This window comes from Lissotriton helveticus, chromosome 11 (genome assembly GCF_964261635.1).
Source record: "Lissotriton helveticus chromosome 11, aLisHel1.1, whole genome shotgun sequence".
Classification (NCBI taxonomy): Eukaryota; Metazoa; Chordata; class Amphibia; order Caudata; family Salamandridae; genus Lissotriton; species Lissotriton helveticus.
In genome coordinates, this window is record NC_136072.1 from 292,160,728 (window position 1) to 292,184,447 (window position 23,720).

The 23,720-nt window shown below is 44.9% G+C and overlaps 1 protein-coding gene across 2 annotated transcripts in view; it reads left to right on the forward strand.

Annotated features, from left to right (window-relative positions):
* ADRB3 (adrenoceptor beta 3) overlaps nt 1–23,720 on the forward strand; it is a 77,466-nt gene that overhangs the window by 47,579 nt on the left and 6,167 nt on the right. Inside the window, exon 2 of one of the 2 annotated variants that reach the window (XM_078665393.1) lies at nt 11,016–11,083. The exons of the other annotated variant lie outside the window; for it this stretch is intronic. Within the exon in view, the coding sequence (XP_078521519.1) occupies nt 11,016–11,055 (40 nt within the window). The 3' untranslated portion in view covers nt 11,056–11,083. The remainder of the gene's footprint in view (nt 1–11,015; nt 11,084–23,720) is intronic. 2 annotated transcript variants of the gene reach the window in all.

Here is a 23,720-nt window from a genome sequence, read left to right on the forward strand (position 1 = left end):
GACTCCAATGTTTTTGCAAGGAATGGGAGGTTGGAGATAGGTCTGAGGTTGTTAAGATCATTAGGGTCGGCCCCTGGTTTCTTGAGAATGGGCGTGATTTGTCCTAGTTGAAGGGTGTCTGGAACACAGCCTGAGGTGAGAGAGGTGTTGATGATTTTTGTCCAGAAAGGGGAGATTGTGTGGTTGAGTTCTTTTATAATTGTGGAAGTGAGGGGGTCCATGGTGTGGGAGGAAGGTTTTAGATTAGAAATTATCTTAAAGACCTCGTTTTCCGCTATTAGCTCAAAGTCGGACCAATGAGCATTGTTTTTTAGCTGGAGTCCGGTCTGATTGTCCTTATTCAGAAGTCTTTCTGCGTGGTCAAGGGAAGTAGAAGGGGGGCAGGTTATGAGGGAGGGAGAGTTTGCGGTTTGTATGAAGGATTGATCAATTTTAGAGACTTTATTAGTGAAGAAGGTGGCAATTTCTTCACATCGCTCATTGGTAGCTTCGATATCTTGAGAGGGAGTGCAGTTAGTTTGGCTTTTGACAATGCTGAAGAGTTCTCTCAGTCTGTTTTTCGCCAAATCTAGTTGGCTTCGGAAAAAGGACGCCTTTTCACTGAAAATGTGTTTTTTGTATGCCTGCCGAGCAGATCTAAGTTGCGTTAGGTGTAAGGTCGAGGGGTTAAGCCTCCAAGCCCTTTCCGTTTGTCTGAGTTGATGCCTTTCATCATTCAGCTCCACGTTAAACCAGGGTTTCGATTTGGGTTGCCTCTGTTGTATGAGTTTGAGTGGAGCTACTTGGTCTAAAACCTCTGTCATTTTTTAGATAAAGTGTGTAGTGAGGTCATCAGCCGTCCATGATGAGGGATGGAGTTGAAGATGGAGGTGAATCATGGTTTCAAGTTCGGAAAAAGGGAATTTTTTGATGTTTCTGGTAAAGAGTTTTGGTTTGACGTCACAAATATGTTGGTGGCTGACAGGTGTGTCAATCATGAACAGAATGAGGTGGTGGCCGGACCAATCAATGGGAGAAATCGCTCTCCGAGAGATCAGTTCGTTGTTGGTAATGATCGCTTCTAGTGTTGCACCTTTGATGTGAGTTGGCTTATTGCAGAGTTGTTTGAGGTTATGTATTTCCAGATGGTGGGAACATGTTCAGGACAGTGGAGTTTTTTGGGTCATTCCAGTGGATATTGAGGTCACCCAGGAACTTTGGTGTCTGTCAAGGAGAACCGTGTTATTAGGTCTGTTAGTTCTTCGGGAAAAAGGGTACGTTCTCCAGGCAGATGGTAGATGGTGTGGAATTTTAAGGGTGAGGAGCCCTTGGTGGTGAGTTCGACACCCAGGCATTCAAACAATAGGTATTCTGCAGGTTTGAGTTTGGTCATCTGTATTCCAGCTTTGAGGATGATGGCTAGTCCCCTCATCCTCAGCATCCCTCAGCATACCACAGCATCAGCACAGCACCTCCTCAGCACCACCTCAGCAGCAACTCAGCACTACTTCAGCATTAGCACAGCACCACATCAGCACCAGTGCAGCATCACCTCAAAACCAGCGCAGCAACATCTCTGCATCACTCAGCACCACCTGAGCACAGGCACACCACCACCTGTGCACCAGCTCTGCACCACCTGAGCATCAGCAAAGCACAACTATCGCAGCATGACTCAGCAACACAACCAGTGCAGCACCAACTCAGCACCAGCACAGCACCACATAAGCACCACCTCAGCACCAGTACAGCACCACCTCAGCATCAGCACAGCATCAGTGCACAGCCACCTCAGCATCAGTCCCCCACCACCTTCGCATTAGCACAGCACCATCTGAACACCACCACAGAACCATCTCAGCATCAACATATCACCATCTCAGGATCAGCACAGCACCACCTCCTCATCAGTGCACCGCTACCACTGCGGCACCAGCTCAGCATTCAGCACCAGCACCAACTCAGCACCAGCACAGCACCACTTCATTATTTTCACAGCACCATCTCAACATCAGCCAAGCACATCGTCCACATCAGTGCACCACCACCAGCTTAGCCCCAGCTCAGAAGCAGCACAGTCTCACCTCAGCAGCAACTCAGCACCAACGCAGGACCACTTCAGCATCAGCGCAGCACCACCTCAGCATCAGCGCAGCATCAACTCAGCACAACACCAACTCAACATCATTCAGTACCACCTAAGTACCAGCACTGCACCACCTGATCACCAGTGCAGCACAACCTCAACAGCATGATGTTGCACCACCACATCATCAACCTGCACCACCACAGTATCAGTCAGCACCATCACAGCAACCTCAGCATATCATCATCTCAGCCTCAACACAGCACCACATCCTCATCAGTGCACCACCACCAGTGCAGCACCAGCGCAGCTCTACCTCAGCACCAGCACAGCACCACCTCAAAATCAGCATAGCACCATCTCAGCATTAGCACAGCACCACCTCCACATCTGGGCACCACCATCCATCCCCACCTCAGCAACAATGCAGTCCCACCTCAGCACCAGCACAACCCACCTCGAAAGCAATTCAGCCCCATCACAGCACAACTTCAGTATCAGCTCAGCTCCATCTCAGCATCAGCATAGCACCACCTCTGCATAAGTGCACCACCACCAGCGCAGCCCCAGCTCCAGCACAGCCCCACATCAGTAGCATTCAGCACCACTTCAGCGTCAGCGCAGCACCACCTCAGCATCAGCGCAGCATCAACTCAGCACAGCACCAACTCAACATCATTCAGCACCAGCTATGCACCAGCACGGCACTACCACCACGGCATGATTCAGCACCACCACAGTATCAGTGCAGTCCCAACACAGCATGAGCACAGCAGCATCTCAGCTCCAGTGCAGCACCACCTCACCACTAGTGCAGCACCACCTAAGCAGCAACTCAGAACAAATGCAGCACCACTTCTGCATTAACGCAGCACCACTTATGCACCAGTTCATCGTCACACCAGCACAGCACCAATTCAGCATCCCTCAGCACCACCTGCGCAACAGCACAGCACCATTTGAGCACCACCAAAGCACCACTTAGCACCACCTCAGTATCAATCATCATCACCTGATCACCACCTGAGTACCACCTCAGTATCACTCAGCATCACCTCAGCACAATATCAGCACAGCACCACCTCTTCGCATCACCAACTCAGCATCAGCACAGCTCCACCTGAGCATCACCATAACACAACCTCAGTATCAGCACAGCACCATGTCAGCATCAGAACAGTACCACCTCCTCATCAGTGCACCACCACCAGGGCACCATCAACTCAGCATCAGTGCAGCACCACCTCAACACCAGCGCAACACCACCTCAACATCAATATAGCACCATCTCAGCATCAGCACAGCACCACCTCCACATCAGTGCACCACCACCAGCACCCCCCCACTTCAGCAACAATGCAGTCCTACCTAAGCACCAGCACAACCCCACCTCAGAAGCAATTCAGCATCAATGAAGCACCACTTCAGTATCAGCTCAGCACCACCTGAGCATCAGCACAGCATCACTTCAGCACAGCACCAACTAAGCATCAGTCAGCACTACCTGAGCACCAGCTCAGCACCACCTGAGCACAAGTGCAGCACCGCTACCTCAGCATGACTCATCTCCACCTTAGCATGACGCACCACCATCTCTGTATCCCTGCCTCAGTATCACTAAGCATTACGTGAGCGCCACCACAACACCACCTCAGCATCAGCACAGGGCCATCTCAGCATCATCTCCTCATCAGTGCACCACCACCATTCAGCACCACCTCAGCATCAGAGCAGCATTACCTCAGCACCATCTCATCACCAGCACAGCAGCACCTTAACATCAGCACGGCACCATCTCAGCATCAGCACAGCACCACCTCCACATCACTGCAGCAACAGCACAACCCCACCTCAGCAGCAATTCAGCACTAACACAGCACCACTTCAGCATCAGCACAGTATCACCTCAGCATCAGCGCAGCATCACCTGAGCACAGAACAAACTGAGCATCACTCAGCTACACCTGAGCACCAGTGCACCACCTCAGCATGACTAACCACCACAGCATCACTCAGCACCACTTCAGAATCACTCAACGCCACCTCAGTATCACTCAGCATCACCTGCGTATTATTCAGCATCACCTGAGCATCACCTCTGCACCAGAACACCACCACCTCAGCATCACTAAGCACCACCTCAGTCTGCGCTCAAACTCTGGCATAGGTTGATTCTGCCCATGTGTCCGTCCGCTTCTCTTGTAATTCAGGTACTATTCCCCAACCTCCACTAGCCCGTTGTTTATGTCTCCTCCACATAACAATAAAAAAAGCTACAACAAAAAAGCATTAGAACAGTGAGGAATATGCTGCCAGCATTGCAAGAACAAAACAACTAGAAGACATTATTTATGTGAATTCTTTTTAATAGTCGTTCAGTTATACATGTCTTCTTGGTGATATAAAAGGTAACAAAAATGATTATAACAATTTTCTAATTATGACTTTTGAACATGCTACATAGCAGCCACAATGCTCTACAACATAGCTTAAAGATGTTGCCAAAGTCAATAGCTCTGGCTAAACACTTATAAGATCCCAAAGGTGAGATCTATTGGCTATGCCAATGCTTCTGTTTTTACCTGCTTTCCTACTTGGATTTCCCCTCCATTTTTTGTCCATCTTTCTTCTTAATACTTTAATTTCTCTCCATAGCCCTTTCTCTTTCTGTTCATACTCTCACCTTTCTCAATTTCCTCTGTCATTTTCCACTCCCTTCTTGCCTCTCCCATCCTGCCTCCACAGTACAGCCCGTTCTGATCTCAGTCCCACCCTTTCTTTTTGTATCCCTCCCTCAGTCTCCTTCCCTCTTTGAATCTTTCACCTCCTCCCTCTCTCCTAATTTATTTCTCGCTCTTTTTCCCAACCCGTGCCTCGTTTTCTGCCCCTTTCCTCTTCGCTGTCTTTGACCTGTCTCGCTTTTTCACTCTCCTGTTGGTCCTTTCTGCTCTCAGGGGCGTCTCGTTTTTTCCAATTCTGTATTGACCTCCCGTCACACCATGTTGCATCCCCTTGCATCTCCTGAATCCTCATCATCTCTCCATTTTCTTATTTCTTTCTTTCTTTCAGTCCCTCAGGCAGTACACCAAGTCCATACTGTGTACAACCACCCTTCCTTCACTATCCCTTCACTATCTCTCTCACGACGTTACTAGTCACGTTATTGGATCAGTTTAGTCTCACAACTGTGGACATCCCTGAATCTCACTCATGGTCTAGAAGCTTGGCCTAGCGTTCACGATCATTGTAAAGAGCTAGTGGTGGGTGACCTACTCAACACTGGAGTCCGGCTTGAGATAAAGGCCCTGGCTCAGGTCGAGGTCCTCTTTGGATTCTTGACAGTGGCGTCACTAGGGTTGGTGTCACCCGGTGCGGGTAACTCATGGTGTCACCCCCTCACGACTTACCATTTTGGCTAGAGTCTCGGCAATGAAGCTGAACATCCTGTGATTCTACGCAAATAAATTAATCTCCCCGTGCCTAACAAAAAATGAATGTGTCTTCATGTAATGCAACCGGTGCTATGTAAAGCACTCATATACCCGATTCGGGTCAAGTTCGCGCTACATAAAACTCTGTATGATATCCGATTTGGGTGAAGTTTGCGCTATGTAAAACTCTGTAAAATAAAAAAATTAAATGTAATATTACTTAACCCGTAGTCTGTCGGCTTCCACCACCCCGCCCCCCCCTGCTCATACCTGTGCAAGCGGTACTGGTTCTAATTCATGAATGCACAGTACGTCCTCATCTGGCAAACGCTGCTGGAGTCCTACTACTCTTGTACGTTGAGCCTGTGAATAATTCTTATTTTGGCCTGAGTTCCCTCTCTTTTGGATTTCCAGGAAAAGTGACATTTTTGCTAGAGCAGTACCGATAGTGTCCTCGACGAGCGGCCTCATCTATCAGACTTTGCTCCTCCAGCTTGGACAAGTATATTTATAAGATTTGCGTAGTTGCTTCCAGAACATGTTCTTTGTTTTGTCCCACCTAAAATCACCACTTGCCGCTGACGTATGCACATAGCAAGAAAAACACAAGAAGCTTGTGAACCTCACATCGACGGTGCTTAGGTCATGCACAGAATAGTAGACAGTCTGTCCCTACCACAAAGGTGACTCCCCGACAGACATTACAAACATTGAGCACTGGCAAGGGGACCAGTCACCAGCGTTCATTTGAAAAACTGATTACAATCATTGATATGCGGAGGTACGTCATTTTAGCGTGATATTTTGTAGATTAGCTCAGAGCAGGCACTTTTCCAATGTGGCAACTCAGGCATACTTTGGAAAATAGTTAAGGACGCATTTACTATTTTTTTATGCAATGTGGCGCAGCAACAGAACTTGCTGTGCCGTTCTGCCTGAAAGGAAGAAATCAAAATTTCTCCATATTTACAAAGATATGCAACATTTATGCTCTCTTCTTGCTCTGGCTCACTGTGAGCTGCCTAACTCCACTGCAGGCACCTTTGCCATAGAATAAGTGTGCCTGTGTTACAGGCAGGATTGTCCTTGGGTAGGAAAGGACACCTTCCTACACAAAAACAATCTATGCATGGAAAGAGTAATTAACAAGGAGAAAAAGATATTTCTGCTTGTTACGTCTGTTGGGTAGGCGAACCATTTTGCCGCAATGTCTTTGTAAATCTGGGTTTGTGTCAAAATACATGGGTGGATGCAAGCGAACACCCATGCTGCACCCATGTAATGCCTACAAGACATAAAGTAGCGCAAGGCAGCACTTTGCGCTGCCTTGCATTACTTTGTATTTACTAAAGTACTCAACCACGAATTTGATGTAAATTCGGGGCTAGATGCAGTTAACTGTTGTGATTCCCACATAAGACTATCCAGAAAAATAGCAATCGAGGGGACATTTGAAAGTCAGGATGCTCTCTATGTTTTGCACAGCAGTTATTCTGATCTCAGATGGTCAACAAAGGGATCTGCCAGAGAAGGAGAGGCAGATTGGCAGGGTGGACGATGCATGCCAGACAGAGCCTTGTGTGGTGGACACATTGTGTGGTGGGCAAGAGTTCAAATAAAGCTGGAATCTGCTGTAATTGCTCTGAAATGCGCCCAGCACTGATGATCTGAATGCGTTGTCCTTGTATTTTGGCACACAATGATGCTGTCTAATAAAGATAATTAAGAAAACAGTTTTTCTACATCCATCCCTTTGGAAAAGACATTATTTAATCCAGACCAACCCCTGTATCGTCAGTTCTTTTGTTATTAAATTAAAAACAGCACCTTAGGATATGTTTTTAATGTTGTGTAATTGTAGAATCAGGTCATGCATTGTTACCTTTTCAATTTACATGTGCTTTTATTTTTGTATTGTTGATGAAGATTTGAAAACATTTATGCCATGTATGCCGAAATAAATGTATTTACTACTAAAAAAAACAAAAATGTGCACTGTTGACCAGCTTTGTCCTGCACCAGGAAAAAGCAAGGATTATTAACTCGGTGCAGCCCAGGACACACGTCATAAATGTAAAAAAGACAGGCCTATTGTTATAACAGGTTACAGATGCGATGCTTAAACTAATGGTAGAAAATTGCCTGTGCAGAGGGGTTAGCAATGATGAAAATTATGTCTAAAAATGCTGTCAAACATAATGAACACATGTTGTGTTCGTAGGTTTACAAATGATAAATATCACAGTCAATTCAAGGGAGACTCACAAATATATACATCGCAATGAATTGAGCAAGGTCTGAAATACAGCAAATTGTTGGTGCTAGAGTCCAATGTATCTGAAACTAAGAAAAAAAAGGTTGTGCAGTGTGTTATAGATACCTACAATTCACTTATGGGAGTCATCCAGCCATATTGCATAATACTTAAGAAACAATCACAGGTGCTAAAGACTCACTGTGTGTCCAAACTCAGATTGAATGTGGAATCCTTGACAGGTGCCAACATTGCTAAATGACTGGACTAGTGTGGTAAGGTGCTTGTGCAAGTAGTTATGTATAAAAAATACCTGCCGACCGTGTTACATAACATTGAACTCTCCTCCCACATGAGAAGCGCACATTATTTTCAAATAGATTAAGGAGTAGTGAAGTCTCAAATCAGTTCATTGTGCATTCACTGGAAGATTCATCACAGTGAACTTGATTAACATTTTGTTGTGAAAGTGTAAGAACTCAAATGATCTAGTATGAAAAAGTGCTTGTGCGATTCTTAAAAGGTACCGGTAACTGGCTAGAGGGAACTGGCCACCCTTACTGCCTGACACTGAGGTCACCAGCACATATTGAAAGGACACACTGAAATTCTCAGGTCTCGCTATTTTTCAAATATCAGAGCAAATGCAGAGAGCATTCCTGGGGGAAAACATAGACTGTGCTGACATTTTAGTGTAATAAAGTGCTCATCCAAAAAGTGCTGGTGTGATTGCTCATAGCAGCAGATGCGATCTGATTGTTGTGTGCCACATTTCTTTTTTTTTGTTTTTGTTCAATTCGTTTATTAGTTTTGCAAAGAGGCATATGCAAAGTTAAATACAATAAAAAAGTTATACAATTGATCAAAAAAGAAATACAAGATATCAGCTGCAAAGACAAATATGTCTCATAGTTCCTTCAACCATTTCATCTGCGTGTTGCAAAAAAAAAAGAAGAATGACAAGCAGGAACCATAATAAAAGTCAAAAGTATCACTTTGATAAAGAAAATTGATTAAGGGGAGAAAAAAGGAAAAAGAGAAGAAAGAAAGCAAAAGACAGAAAGAAAAAGATAGAAAAAATGGGGGGGAGGCGGGAGAGGGAAGGGAGGAAGGAAGGATCTCCTGCAACACTACAAAAAGAAAGAAATAACAGTAATTATATAGACGCCACAAAGGGATATTGCTCCGCCAACCCTTTTGATGCCAAATCCATATATTCATCTAAAGCTCTCCAAACTCCATTAGAAATAGATGGGGAGAAATGAGCCTCATCTACGGAGGTATGCGCTCCTCGTAAAAAAGATACCCACGTCCACCAAGTATGATAAGAGATGGAATTAAATGATTTCCATTCCATAAGGATAATCTTCACATTTCTAAAGTAAACTTCATAATATAAATATTTCCCACCTCGGCCTCCGGGCCCATTACCGGATGAAGGGGAGACAACGGCCGGCGCGCGATATCAAACACCGACAGAGGTGACAATTTATTCTAGCAGCGCTGCGCACGCACTCCCTGCCGAGACTGTCTCTCCACAGACGTGGTGCTGGCGCGCGACCTCCGCGTCAGAGGAGCAAAACGCGCGGGGGCTGTCCCAGGGCCGTCATTGGTAGCACTAAAGATTGACGGCCCTGAGGCCCACAAACTGGGTACGCCGGTCACATCACCACTTCTATAGTAGGAGATGCGTGCGTGCGTGGCGACGTGCATTGCAGTGACTGCAGTATTTTAATTTGTAAGCAGGTGCGTGCGCTGCACACCGTGCACTTGCACTATAATAAAGCAGCAGAACTGAACAGACTTGAGCTGCAGTGCAGAGCTGTGTTTGTGTTACACAGCAAGCCAGCAGTGTAACCAGATTGGTGTCACCCCATGATGGGGTGACACCCGGTGCGGTCCGCACCCCCGCACCCTCTAGTGACGCCGCTGATTCTTGACCCAAAACTAGTCGAGCTGTAATGTGCCTTCTGCCTGCCACTCACATTCTGACATCATACAACAAGAATTAAAAACAAAACATAAACCTTTTGTCTTAAAAAGGAGAAAAAGAGGTAGCCATGGAGTGGGTGAATTGTATTTTGTTACCCCTAAAAAATTTGGAACCAATTCTGGCTTACCCTCTTGACCAAATTGTGGCATCCCAGGCAAATATTTTAATTTACAGAGCCTCCTTTTTCTTTGGTACCAAATATGAGCGCACCTTCTAATACATGACTTAACGGTGTGGGCTGTATAAAAAGACCCTGATGTATTAAGGTTAAATTCTTCTGCATGTTAAAAATACTTTTTTTGATTTTAAAGAGACTGTCATATTTTTACATGATGATTGTTGCATGATTTAGAAGCCACCTATTTTCAGGATGCGGCTCTTGAAGGGCCTCTAAGAGGCCAGCCAGACCCTTGACTCGGCCGTGGATCAGCTCTCCCAGTTAATTTGTTGGCTTGCCCACCTCTATAAAGTACATTATTCACCCCAGCAAGGCACATTCCTCAAAGATTTACAGCCATATTCATCAAATTAAAATCGTCTCTCAAAGGGCCAGATTCTGAGAATCTAGCCCTTTGCGAGCGCTTTTTTGCATTTGGGATTCATCATCCCAAATGCAAAAATCGCAATTCTAGAAATCGCTAAATTGCGATTAATTGCATTTAAGGAATCTCAATTTGAGATTCCTTAAATGCAATTCATGAACCATTTTAAAATTGCGAATACGCAATCTGGGGCCGCTATTTACCGCGAAGTCTAACTACGTGGTAAATAGCAAAAACTTTGAAAAGCATTTTTCAAAGTTTCATGTTGCACACACACATGCCCTAAGGGCATGTGTGTGCTCAACATATGTGCACACATCAATTTCAGAGGTGCAACAGGGTGTCCTTTGGACACCCCTGCACCCTTGAAATCGCAATCTCAATTTGCGAATCGCTAATTGCGATGAGCAAATTGAGATTGTCTTCCTATTCTTTCCCATGGGGCTCTAGGCCCATAGAAATGAATGGGGAGATATTCCTTAATTTGCGAGTCGCAATTAAGGAATTATTAGAATTCGCAGTTTTTGGTGTGATTTCTTGATGAATAGCATTTTGCTATTCCTTAATAGCGAATCGGTATTTTTCGCTATTAAGGAATAGCAAAATGTGTTCTTGATGAATCTGGGGGTTAGTGACTATTTTAACAGTATCATGTAATACGCTGTGGCATATATAATGCATTTACTTTATTTTGTATCTCTTCTCTTTCCATTGTTCGTGTATTGGAAAGGCTTGTCCACAGGGATGAAAAGAAAAATTCCAATCCGTGATTGAGGCCAGCCGGAGGGGGGTATGTGGGTAAGTCGCACACTACCTACCGACGAGTCTGTGACAGCGATCGAAGTGCATTTAAAAAAAGTATGGGAACTGTGAGCTTGAGGGCAATGTGGGTGGGGGTGGGATCAAAGACGCAGCTAAAGAGAAAAACATATTACCTAAATATTGTTTTGATCTTTCATTTTCAGGTAACTGCATGTAATATAAGGAAAAATATATGCAAGTTAAACTAATCTGTGGGAAATGCTCAATGAAACCTGTATTGGTCAATGTGATCACTGCATGTGTCTCTGTTCGTAACCAGAGAGTTACAGAACTAAATTCTGCTTGGTGCAGTGGGAAATAGTGTTGGAAATAGTGCCTTGTGTATTTATAAAGTTACGAGGTCCCAGACGGTGACAGCATTGCAAATATGTAAGTCATATAAAATTACATAACAGTCAGTACAAGGTAGTTTGCCATTTAATGTTGAAAAAGATTGTGTGTTTGCTGTAAAGCAAGTGCTTTCAAAATAAACATTTTAGTAATAAGCATTCAGAATTTACCAAGTGATTTGTTTATGTGTCCATTAAGAGGTTTCACTCCAAAACTCAGCTGGTAAAACTTGACATCACTAAATAATTGGCATAACAAAGCCTCAAAAGCCTCAATCAATTAAAGTCATATACTCACTCCTAAGATGCCTTTACATTTGCTGATGACCCAATTGAGCACCTTAACATTTATTTCAAGAAGCAAGTACTCTAGAGAGAAGGCTTCTTCCTTGTCTAGCGGTCTGTCCCTGCATCACAGCACCAGAGGCCTCTCTACCTTTCCATTTCAGCTGACGCATCTCAAATGTCGGAATGAATAGTTATGGGATGGAATAAGATCACTAGAGAGAAAGGGATTTATGTAGCAAAACAAGCATCATTTTGGCTTTTGTGCAGTGGTAATGTTTTCTGCAGTAAAGCACAAAGACGAGGTAGTACATAAGAGGCATCATTACAGGTTTCCCTAAACACACAGAACAAGAACAGCAAAAGAGAACAAGTACAACAGTCGCTCACACAAAGCAGCTAAAGCTAAGGCAACACCAATGCAATCTTCTCTATAACAACAGAAATAGGTTCCTCACATGCAGCAGCAATGCAAACTTCCATCATGCCTGGACAATAGGTTTAATATGAAAAAGTTGGGCCTTGACTAACTTTTGAGCGAAAACCCAAATAATGAGAGAAACTTCATATGGGGTTGCCTTACTGGTCAACCACTGGTAATCAATACCACTCAACTGTAAAAGAACACCCTGGAAGGAAAATAGAATTCCTCAAGATACACAATGCGTACATACACACTACAGCCACAGTTTTGTAGTTGAGTAAATTCATTTTTTTATACATATTTTTCAAAGATGAATGCAAACATAAATCAAACGGTAAAGACATTAACCAACAGCTGCACTAAAATGTTGCTCCAACGAAAGGGGGAAGGAGGTGCTCATGCTAGAGGAGAGAAGGGTGAAATCCCAAGATTTAGAGTTGCAAACTGTTCCTTGTTCCAAGAAGATGCTGGTTTAAGAGAAAAACCAGTACATTGTAACCTGTCCACAATATTTATTCAAAACACATTTTGCATTATTCTGTTAGTGCATGAATGCAACATCCAATGGTGGGGAAAAGGATGTGGTACAGGCCCTTGCTGGGGGGAATTCGTCGACGTTTCGACCCGACTTGTGCGTAGAGGGTGACTTGTGACCTCTGCTTGAGGGTCTTCTTCAGGACAGAGGGGGTGGAGGTGGCAACCGAGTCCTGGTGCCAGTGAAGGGCGACCTAGGTAACTATTCCCATGTGGTGAATAGTCCGCTAAAATGTGGTGTGACGTGCTGAGGAGATCCAAAATGAAGTGCTGTCCTGAAGGGTATTCAAGACCCCAATCGTTTAAACTTTAACAAAGGAATAGCGACAGATCAATATTCCTGTGAAAAAACTAACGCACCACGCCTCCTAGGAGCGGCTCTTTGGAACCTGACAGAGCAGCTCCTACGAAGCCTGGCACATTCGTTTTTTCACAGGTTTATGGAACCATAAGAATTTTATTCTTATGGTAGAAACAATTAAAGGAAGGGCACACATGGATACTTATGCTTGCACTAGAATACAAACTCACTGTGGCTATTTTGTATGTTTTATTGCATGCTTTACTATTCGTTTGTCCTGCCAAGATGCCTGACGGCCCTTTTGGAATGACGAGATGATTAGGCCAAGGTAAAACTTAAATTACAGTGGAGTTTTATTGTAAAACAATAGTCTGGTGAAACAGATAAAGCTGTCTCAAAGGCCAGACTATTAAAGGAACGGTGCAGAGACTGGGGAGCTGCAATTGATTGGCAATCCCAGCCTTCTTCCTACATGCAGGTCCTATCTATGAATTCGAACTGCATGTAGGTAAAGTGCTAACTACATTCTCTGTATCATCCCCTGAGGCCTATATTTCCAGTGCCCTTTTAATTCTATTGGGGTCAGAAACAAGAGTTACTGGCTGCATTTAAATTAAGAGATGCACAACAACAGCTTTGTGCTGTGGGGAGGACTTCAGCTGCTGCAAGAAATCAGTGTTTCTGGGTGAAACATTGGGGGAAATTGAGGAATTAGTGGAGAAATGAGAACTGGAATTGCCAGGTTGCCAGTTAATCCCTCAGTTCTAAAGGAACCCAGGCTCCCACTTGGGTTAACTGACAAAATATTGCCTCTGGAAATATCGCCATACCAAAATATTGTCACATAAATATTGATGTCTAAAACATTGGCATCCTATATTTATAATATAATGACAAAATATACATTTAAAAATATCGTTGTCATTAATATTGTTGTACACAATATAGTTTAAAAAATATATATAAATATTAAACATTAAATATATTAAAAAGTAACAGATACAATACAAATTAGTTGTATTTAAAACGTTTGAAATTAAATGTAACTATTATACTTATTCATAAAATTCAAACATACATATATTAATATATAAACATCCTTTAATTGTTATAGCAAGTTGGCATCTAATTCAGGAACATTCTCATTCCAATTATTCTTGTTCTTCCTTATTTTAACCCAGGTGTACTGCCAGTTCATTACTACACTTACTATGGGAATTCCTGAAACTCACTTCCTACTGGACAAAAGGTGCTTGATGATCTTGCTATCCATATCAATATACAACTCCAACTTTTCCCAGCTTAAACAATTCTGGGACTAACCAACCTACTCACATTTTCCCTCAAATCCCGTCAAGGAAGGCAAATTGGTTTGGTTATATGGGCGGCACAGAACATCCTATGACACTGGGGTAAGGGACAGCTCCCTATCTACCAGGGTTGGTTACATCGACTTTGGTTTTATTTTGGGGATGGAGCACTTGACCCTCTCTCTTTCAGCCCATGGTGCCTCTTTCTCTGAATTATGGTGCCCCTTCCTAGGTTTATTAACTTCAGAATTTCTGGAACTCACTTGCCCTCGATACCAGCGCCTTCTCCGATTAACCAAAGCTCCTAATAGTTTCACACAAGGGAGTTATGATTGATTTTGTACATCTGCGTCCAAGAGACTACACTCTCATTCATCTTCACAAGCAGTGTGGTTCCATAGGGGGCAGGGGGCAGGGGGTAGTTTGGGGATTGTTACGTATATTCATATATGTATCGTAGCTTGAGGGCTCATTTCCCATTTAAGGTACTTTTTGTGTTTTGCAAACAAGAAAAAGATTTGAACCATAAACAAGACTTCCAGAGCTCCCTGGTTTGTGACAGTACATCTGCAACCTAGCCCTGTCATTCTGGAAAAACGCTATGATGAAAAAAAATAGGTGAATGGACTGGGGTAAAGCAATAACCCCTACAATTACATTTGTTTAGTGTCACCATTGGGTATATCTTTAATTTAATGTATGTTTATGATTGTTAAAGTGTACTTTAGTCTTTCGGATCAAAATGTAAACAACATTAAGCATTGCTTTTCACAGTATCACAATTTAATTCCGTTCAACAGACACCCTATAATTTTGAAGCAATACAATCAGGAGTGTTAAAAACAAACTGATGCTATTTATCTGGAAAATGTATACAAAATATTAAGGTACAGCTAATCAGAGGTCACATCAGGAGTATTATGACTAGGCCTGAGGGCCACATCTGAGCTGTTATGTGCTGATATGGAGGCCTTACCTGAAGTACTGTGTCCAGCTTTTTCAGCTATAGGTGGAGTGTTGTGTCCTCTGTGGTGGAATCATCCATTGTATTGTGCTTTTCTCTGAGGGCACTAGGTACAGTTTTGTGTCCATCTATCCTGGCCACATATGAAGAAATGGGTTAAGGTCTACGGATATCATCTCTAAAGGATAAACACAGAAGTTATGTAGCCAATAGACAGGATCTTCTCAAGAAAGGCAACATTATAGTCTAGGGTATTGGTAAATGAGTGAAGTAAAGAATGAATGAAGCAAGATATAGAGTAAAAGGGCAGTAGTCTGGCTCATAACTGAAAGTGGCTGTACTATCACCGCAAGTTTAGGCACTCAGTGAGTCAATATACATGCACTCTGTCACCCATTCTTGCAAACTTGCATCCATTCATCTACGCAATGACTCAATCTTGCATTCAATCAGTCACCCATTTAAAATAAAAGACACACAAACAACGGGCACATGCAAGATAAAATGAGAAAAGAAAAATGTTGGGGCAGGCATAGCCTTTTAATAAAAAAATAAGTAAAACAATTAAGCATAGGAACATGCAGCCTTCATGGAATGGTCTTGTGGATATTCAATCAATCACTCAATCAAACAGTATTTGTAAAGTGCAGCGCTGTCACTCCCAGGGGTATCTGGGTGCTGTGTCTCAGTCACAGAGCCAGGTTTCAAGTCTCTTTCTGAAGTCTACCAGCTAGAGGGCTGTACCGAGCTGGAGGGGAAAGAAGTTCCAGGTCTTGGCAGTGATGTAGAAGTAGGAGTGGCAACCGCTGCGGCTGCGACAGATGGATGTGTTGTGTGCCAGGGTGAGTGAAGAGGGGTGCAGGTGTCTAGAGGGTTGGTGGAAGTTCAGTCAATGATTGATGTAGGCAAATCCTAGGTCATGGAGGGCTTTCTAGGAGTGTGTGAAGATCTTGAACAGGCATATCTTCGGATGGGGAGTCAGTGGTGGTCTCTCAGGTGGGGGTGATGTGGGTTCATTTGGGAAGGTCCTGGATGAGTCTGGCAGCAGCATTTTGTGTGGTCAGGAGTCTTCTGAGGAACTGGGTAGAGATTCCAGACTAGAGGGCATTGCTGTAGTGGAGGCAGCTGGTGACGTGGGTCTGAGTGACGGTATTTCTGTTGTTGGTTGGGATCCATCGGAAGATTCTGCAGAGCATGCGAAGTGTGTGGAAACAGAAGGAGGCGACTGCATTGACTTGTTGTTTCATGGTCAGTTCGCTGTTGAGGATGATGCAGAGGTTGCGTACATGGTCGGTCTGTGCGAGTGTAAGTCCGAGTTCGGCAGGCCACCAGCTGTGGTTCCATGCAGAAGCGTTATTCCCGAAGGTCAGTACTTACGTTTTGCTGGACTTCAGTTGGAGGCAATTGTCTCTCATCTATTTGGCTACGTTGGTCATGATGCCACAGAAGTTGGTTTTGGCATTGGAGGGGTCCTCCGTCAGGGAGAGGATCAGTTAAGTTGAGTCCGTGGGATATGCTGATGTGTGCGAGGGGGTATTATAGATGTTGAATAGAGTGGGGCTGACGGAAGATCCTTGTGGTACACCGCATATGATGTCTTTGGGTGCTGAGGTGAAGGGAGGCAGTCAGAGGCTCTCTGTGCATCCTGTAGGGAAGGAGGTGATCCACTTGAGAGCATCTTGCTGTATGCCTATGTGGAGTCTGTTGATGAGGGTGTTGTGGGAGATAGTGTTGAACACTGCAGAGAGGTCAAGGAGGATCAGGGTCACCGTTTCTTTATAGTCTAGAATTGTTCTGATATCATCTGTGGCAGCAATCGGCACGGTCTCAGTGCTGTGGTTGGCATGGAATCCTGATTGTGAGGCATCCAGTAGGTGGTTTTGATTCAGGAATTCGGGGAGCTGCTGGTTGATGGCTTTCTCAAGAACTTTGGGTGGGTAGTGAAGCAGGGAGAACGGACAATACGTTTTTAAATCGCTGGGGTCGGAGGAGGCTTTCTTTAGGTGGAGTCAGATGTCTGCGTGTTTCTGGCTGTCAGAAAGGTTGCTGTGGAGATGGGGTGTTAAGGATGCTTGTGAGTTGTGTGCTGATTGGGTTCAGTGTGAGGTTGTAGAGGTGGCGGGGCAAGGGGTCCGTGGGCACCCCAGAGTGGATGGAAGAACTGATGGCTGTGGTGGTCAGGGTGGTGAGCGGAGACCAGGTGGTAATGGTGTGGCTGGTGTTTGCTGGTTGGGTATGGTTGCTGTGGTTGGGAGTGGCGGGTTGGAGGTTCAAATTGTTGTAGATATTGGTGGTCTTGCTGTGGAAGTAGCCTGGGAGAGTATCGCAGAGTTCTTAGGAGGGGTGGATGGTGTTCTCTATGGCTGTAGGGTTAGAGAATTCTTTGACTATTTTGAAGAGGTCCTTTGTGTGGTTGGCCACAGAGTCAATGCAGGTGGTAATGGCTGCTTTCTTGGCTTCTTTGATGTGGCGGGGATAGTTGCTAAGGGCTGATTTCTGAGCTGCTCTATAAGTGGGGTTCTTGATGGTGCGCCATTGTTTCTCAGTTGGTGGCATTCGCCCTTAGTGGTCCTGAGTTCTGGGGTTCACCAGCTAGCATGTTTGGAGGTTGTGTTGGATTTCGTGGGTTTCAGTGGGGCTACTCTATTGATGGTGTCAGAGATCCAGACGGCGAAGTTCTTGACATCCCGGTCAAGGTCTGTAAAGGCCTCGGGTTGGGAGGTAATGAGGTCCTGTGACCACTGAGTTTGTGTGACCTTGCTCCAACTGTGGTGGGAGGAGATCAGATGTCTAGTGGTGATGTGCTGGGCTTCGATGATGGTGAAGTGTACAATGGTGTGGTCAGTCCAGGTGAGTTCTGCGGTGTGGCTGAATTTGATACTTTCGCTAGAGGTGAAAATGGGGTCAAGTGCGTGTCCAGCTTTATGTTTGGGTTCGTTGACCAGTCGGGTGAGCCCAATGTTCTTCAGGTTTTCCAAGAGGGTCATGGGGTTGGCATCATTGGGGTCATCCAAGTGGAAGTTGAGGTCACTAAGTCGGACGTAGTGGTGAGAGTTGGTTGCTAGGGGGGGATAATGTTGGGAATGGCATTGCAGAATGTTGCCTGGGGTCCCAGGAATCTGTATGTGAGAGTACCTCTTATCCTGGTCTTCGCGCAAGGTTGTATTAGGAAGTTGATGTGTTACATGAGAGGCGTGGGGGTCATCATTTGTGATAATTCATCTGATGGTTTCCTTGTTGGTGCGGTCTTGGTGCATCATCTTGTAGCCTTTGGGAGTGATAGTGGTGATGTTGGGCTTCAAGGAGGGGTTGAGTCATGTTTCAGTGATGAAGGCAACGTCCATGAGAGGGTGGTGATGATGTCCAAGATTTCCAACACATGTTTGCAGAGTAAGCGGGCGTTAAGCAGGATACAATGGAGCGGTTGCAGAGTGTTCTTGGTCTTGTGGGCAGGGGTGGGGCAGAATCTTTCATAGGTTGTGTCGCAGGAGAGGTAGCAGTGTCTGGAGGTGAAGGGTCCTTTGATGGATCGTTGGGAGGAGGAGAGAAAGCTGCTATTTTGGCATCCAGGTTCAGGAGTTCCTTTGCTGTGTACCATAGGGAGACAGGAGGGCCAGGGGTCCAGATGCAGGTTGTTGTCCAACCTGTGGTGCATTAGCTGCATACCTGCTGTGCGTGTCCACTGCATGGGCATGTGGCTGCCTTTATTTGTGGTCCTGGTAGGAGGTCCAAGTGGACCTGGGTGCAGGGCAAGGACCTGGAGAAGGCATATCAGTCTGTGCAGGGACAGGAACTTCAGGCAGCGCAGGGGCAAGGACAGCAGGCAGCGCAGGGGCAGGAATGGCAGGCAGCACGGGGACAGGAACAACAGGCAGCACAGGGATGACAGGCGGTGCAGGGACAGCAGGCAGTGCAGGGGCAAGGACCGCAGGCAGCTCAGGGGCAGGGGAGACAGGCAGCACAGGGACAGCAGGCAGGGATGGCAGGCAGCACAGGGGAAGGGAGGACAGGCAGTGCAGGAACAGATGGCAGCACAAGTGCAGTGACGGCATGTAGCCCAGGGGCAAGGAAGCAAGTAGCGCAGGGATGGGGGATCAGGCAGTGCAGGGGCAGGAATGGCAGGCATAGTACCATAAGATGTAGAGTCAGGCAAAAGAGGGGTGGCCCGGTCTAGCCTCCTATGGGCTATGATGACGTGGATGGGCCTGCCCTTGGCCCGAGTTGTACCCAGGCACCGCCTGCGTGTATTCCGCAATTTGGGAAGTGGCACAGGTACTTGAGGCGTCTGGGTGGTAAACAGCTATCCAGTAAATCTCGAATCACAACCCAGCAGTGGAGGCTGCTGGAAAGTGTAGGCTGGCAGGAGGGAGCTGAGGGAGTCCAACGAGGCATGTGTTGATGCAGGTTCTTTAAGGCACCTGGGTTGGAAACGGCTGCCAATTAAGCTCCAATCACGTCCTAGCAGCGGAGGCTGCAGGAATATGTTTGCTTGTGGGACGTATCTGTGGGATTCCCATGATGCAGGAGGTGGTGCAGGTTCTTGTAGGTGCCTAGGTGGGAAATGTCTGTCCAACTAAGCTCCAATCACGCCCCTGCAGTGGAGACTTCCGGAATGTGTAGGCTGATGGTAGGGAGCTGTGGGAGTCCCACGATGTGTGAGTTGGCGTGGGTTCTTTAAGGCACCTTGGTTGGAAACGGCTGACCAACTAAGCTCCAATCACGTCCCAACAGCGGAGGCTGCTGGGGTGTGTAGGTAGACAGGATCGATCTGTGGGAGTCCTGCGATGCGAAGGAGGTGTGGGATCTTGAAGGCACCTAGGCGGGAAATGGCTGTCCAACGAAGCTCCAATCACGTCCCAGCAGCGGGGGCTGCTGGAATGTGTAGGCTGGCTGGAGGGATCCGTGGGAGATAGTGGATAGACTATGTACTAACAATCAATGCGAAAGGATTTATTGGCATTAATATGTACTTTTAACAATGAATGAACTAGGCATACTGTTGCTATCATAATATTTCATAATAACAGACCCATAGCATCGGGCTTAACGTTTTCCAATGAACCAATTAGGCTGATACCCGTTATTGCTGCATTGCCACCATAACCAATTCAGGAGGTTATAGAGGCTGTAATGACATTAACCTTTCCCACAAGACAATCATTGTGCATAGAGTCTAGTATTACAATTATATAGAAAATTATGTTTGCCAGAACAACATGCAATCACATGTCAGGCTATCTATCAAGGATTAGCACGGTTCAAATCTTTAAGCCAAAGGTTTGTCAGCCACTATCCTTTATTACTATACTAATTTATAAAATTCAATGTAAAAATACATGTGTACTGGCTTTGACATGGTGTAATAATAATCAACTCTTAAAGTCATGTTGGCTTTAATGTATGCTTTTCACAACAAATATGTTCGGCTGTATGAAATTCTCTTAACCTTTCATAATAGACAGATCAGACCTACAGTACCTAACACTTTTTCCAACAAAGCTATCAGACCTATACCAATTTACTGTAGGTTTGTCACCTCAAACAACACATGCCTACTAGACTGAAAATAAGTTTTCCTGCAAGACAACCATTAGGCATACGGTCACACAATTACAAAGATGTAAACAACTACACGGTGTGAAGAGCATACAACATTAACACATATTTTCGAAATACAAATCTTTTAGTTCCAGGGTTCGTCAAAGGGATAACTAACATCAAACTCTTAGTTTAGGATGGTAATCTGTGAGATTTCATGCAATGAATTACCTTCCTACAAACGTCAGGACAGTTTAACAACATCCCACCCATAAAGATCGTTTGCATACCTGTGCATGTGTTTTCCACAATAAATACGTCCTGCCTACTGTCTTTGAAACGATTTTTTATAATAAAGAGATCAAACTTATAACATCAGACATACATTTTGCCAATCAAGTCCGCAGTCTTTATCGCTGGCTTGTCAGCATAACCAACTAAGGCTTTGAATAAAAGCTTTTCAACAAAACAATCACTAAGAAAACATTTTATAAATTACAAATAGGTGCAAAATTGCAGTTATCAAAATAATATCTACCCCTTCTAGATGCCCAAAAAAGATTCTCACGCAGCAAATCTTCTACCTACTGAGGGTTGCACCACCTCATACAAATTCCAAAACAGTAAATTTATGAATGTCCATCCAATAGTTCACATTGTTCAGATTTTCTTTATTCTTCTTTCATTTTTGACAAAACACCGGGCAGCCAACACGTTTCGTTCTTATAAAAAGAACTTCGTCAGGGCAATTTTTTATATAATGGCGATTTTATGTTGTTAATAAGCAGATGCTTCTTGCCAGATGATTGAATTGCACACTCTCCTGGCACTTCCTCAATAATAAGAACAACTTTGACAATTCCGTGATATCCTGCTGCTGGCACAACAGCCAATTAATAGTTTTTTGTCACAAGACCCAAGGGAGAATACAAGCCATGGTCGCCATAGGCATTACAGACGTGACCCACCTGTTCTACAATGGTAATCCGGCTGTTTTACAATGGTATCCCAGCTGTTGTACAATAGTAACCCGTCTGTACTACAATGGTAACCAACATGTTCTACAATGGTAACCCAGCTGTTCTACAGAGGTAATCCAGCTGTTCTAAAATGGTAAACCATCTGTACTACAATGGTAACCCATCTGTCTACAATGGTTACCCATCTGTTCTACAATGGTAGCCTGTCTGTTCTACAATTGTAACCCGTCTGTTATTGGGGCAGGATGTAGCCGGGGAGGCATTCACCCTTTACAGTGTTCTTCCCACTCCATCAAACACTAAATGAGGCCAACAGGGAAGAAATGGGTCAGAAAATGGGCTTGGGATCCAAATGAATACATTAGGTCCCCATTAGCAAATTAGATAGCCAAGATAGTCAAGGTGTATGTGTTTTGCATGGTATCGGAGACAGAGTGCATTTGTCATTGCTACAGGCAATGTTTGTGGAAATACTCATATCAGAGAAATCAACAGTAAAAACCGGCCCACCAGAACATAAAACAGGCCGACAAATCAGCCAACACCCTGATCTGTGAGACCAGACCTTCCAGCACTGCAATATTGACGTATATATTATATACTAAACGTTTGACCTCCAGCCTATACATTTAAGCATAGCTGGCCGTACCTGCGATTACTCTGGACTCGAACACCCTTTTATGATGGCGTTTCCTGTTGTTGGAGATGCTGTCCTCAAAACAGGTGGTATCAGCCGTCTGGGCAGAGCCATGCAGGTATTCTTATAAACAAGCGTTGCTTGTGCATTGCTAATTGCAGCATCGCTGGCCATCCATCAGTTCCGCGTTGGCACCTGACATTCGCCACAGGCAGAAGCCCTGACTGTCAGGCCACGTGCCATTGCATGGGGGCCTGCAGAGAACAATTGCCCCAGGTGTCACCCAGGAATGCGCATTGTTTACATAATGCCCAGGTGGCGGGCGAGCCGGGACAGGTAAGCTGCTTTCCAAGAAATATGCCAAGCGTCTCCCCTGACCGCGTGCCGAGGCTTTGTACGTGAGAAGCTTCCTTTCTCAGGCACCTGGTTCCCGGTGCAAAATGTCGAATTATTTGAGGTGAAACCAGGATGTGGAATGGAGAGAGAGAAGTTCACGAGCTCCTTGCGCCAGAATAAGTTATAAAACGTGTAATTTGGACGTCCCCAGTGCGTCACTGCGTGGGCTGTAATATCGAACGTTCGTTTTCCCCCCTCGACAGAAGGGCACGTGACTGGGCCTGGTGTAAAGGTCAATCGCCTTGACAGTACAACAGGGGCTTCAGGAGAGTCAAATTCTCGGGGGTCACGTGCGGGCGGGGCCTTGGGGAGAACAGCAGGATAGCCCCAGTGCAGCCCAAATTGCATGGGAAAACCTAACATTTCACAAGGTTTTGATGTAAAAAAGTGAAACATTTAAAAACACGTCAAAATATGAATAATTCAGTAGTTCTGGTACCACGAAGCCTGTGCTCAGTAAGTTTATTACACATGTGGCCTTAAAAGAGTAAACTGTTGGAGGAATGTTGGACTGAAGACATCTATAACTACCAATAAGATCAAACAAAAATGACAACATTCCATTGTTTGTATATTTCCTTTTCAGTTTAGTGAGACCTCTGACTATCACCAAAATTAGCCGAAGCTTGTTTATTGAGTAAGTGCTTCCGTAATATATGAGCAAAATGTTGCACAATAATGTGACTGCAGCTGCAAAATCCAATCAGTTTTACCCTTTGCCTGGCAAAAGTAATTGATGAACTGCAAATAGTTTTTTGCTATTTTCTTTGTTTCAAAACCTGTGCTTCACGGACAGTGGTTTAACCATACATTTGAGGTAATGGCCTCTTTGTAACCACAAACATCAGGGCCTGGAGCAGATTTATTATCATAAACCGAAGAAAAAAAAACAATACATTAAAGCCTGCCTGTCTG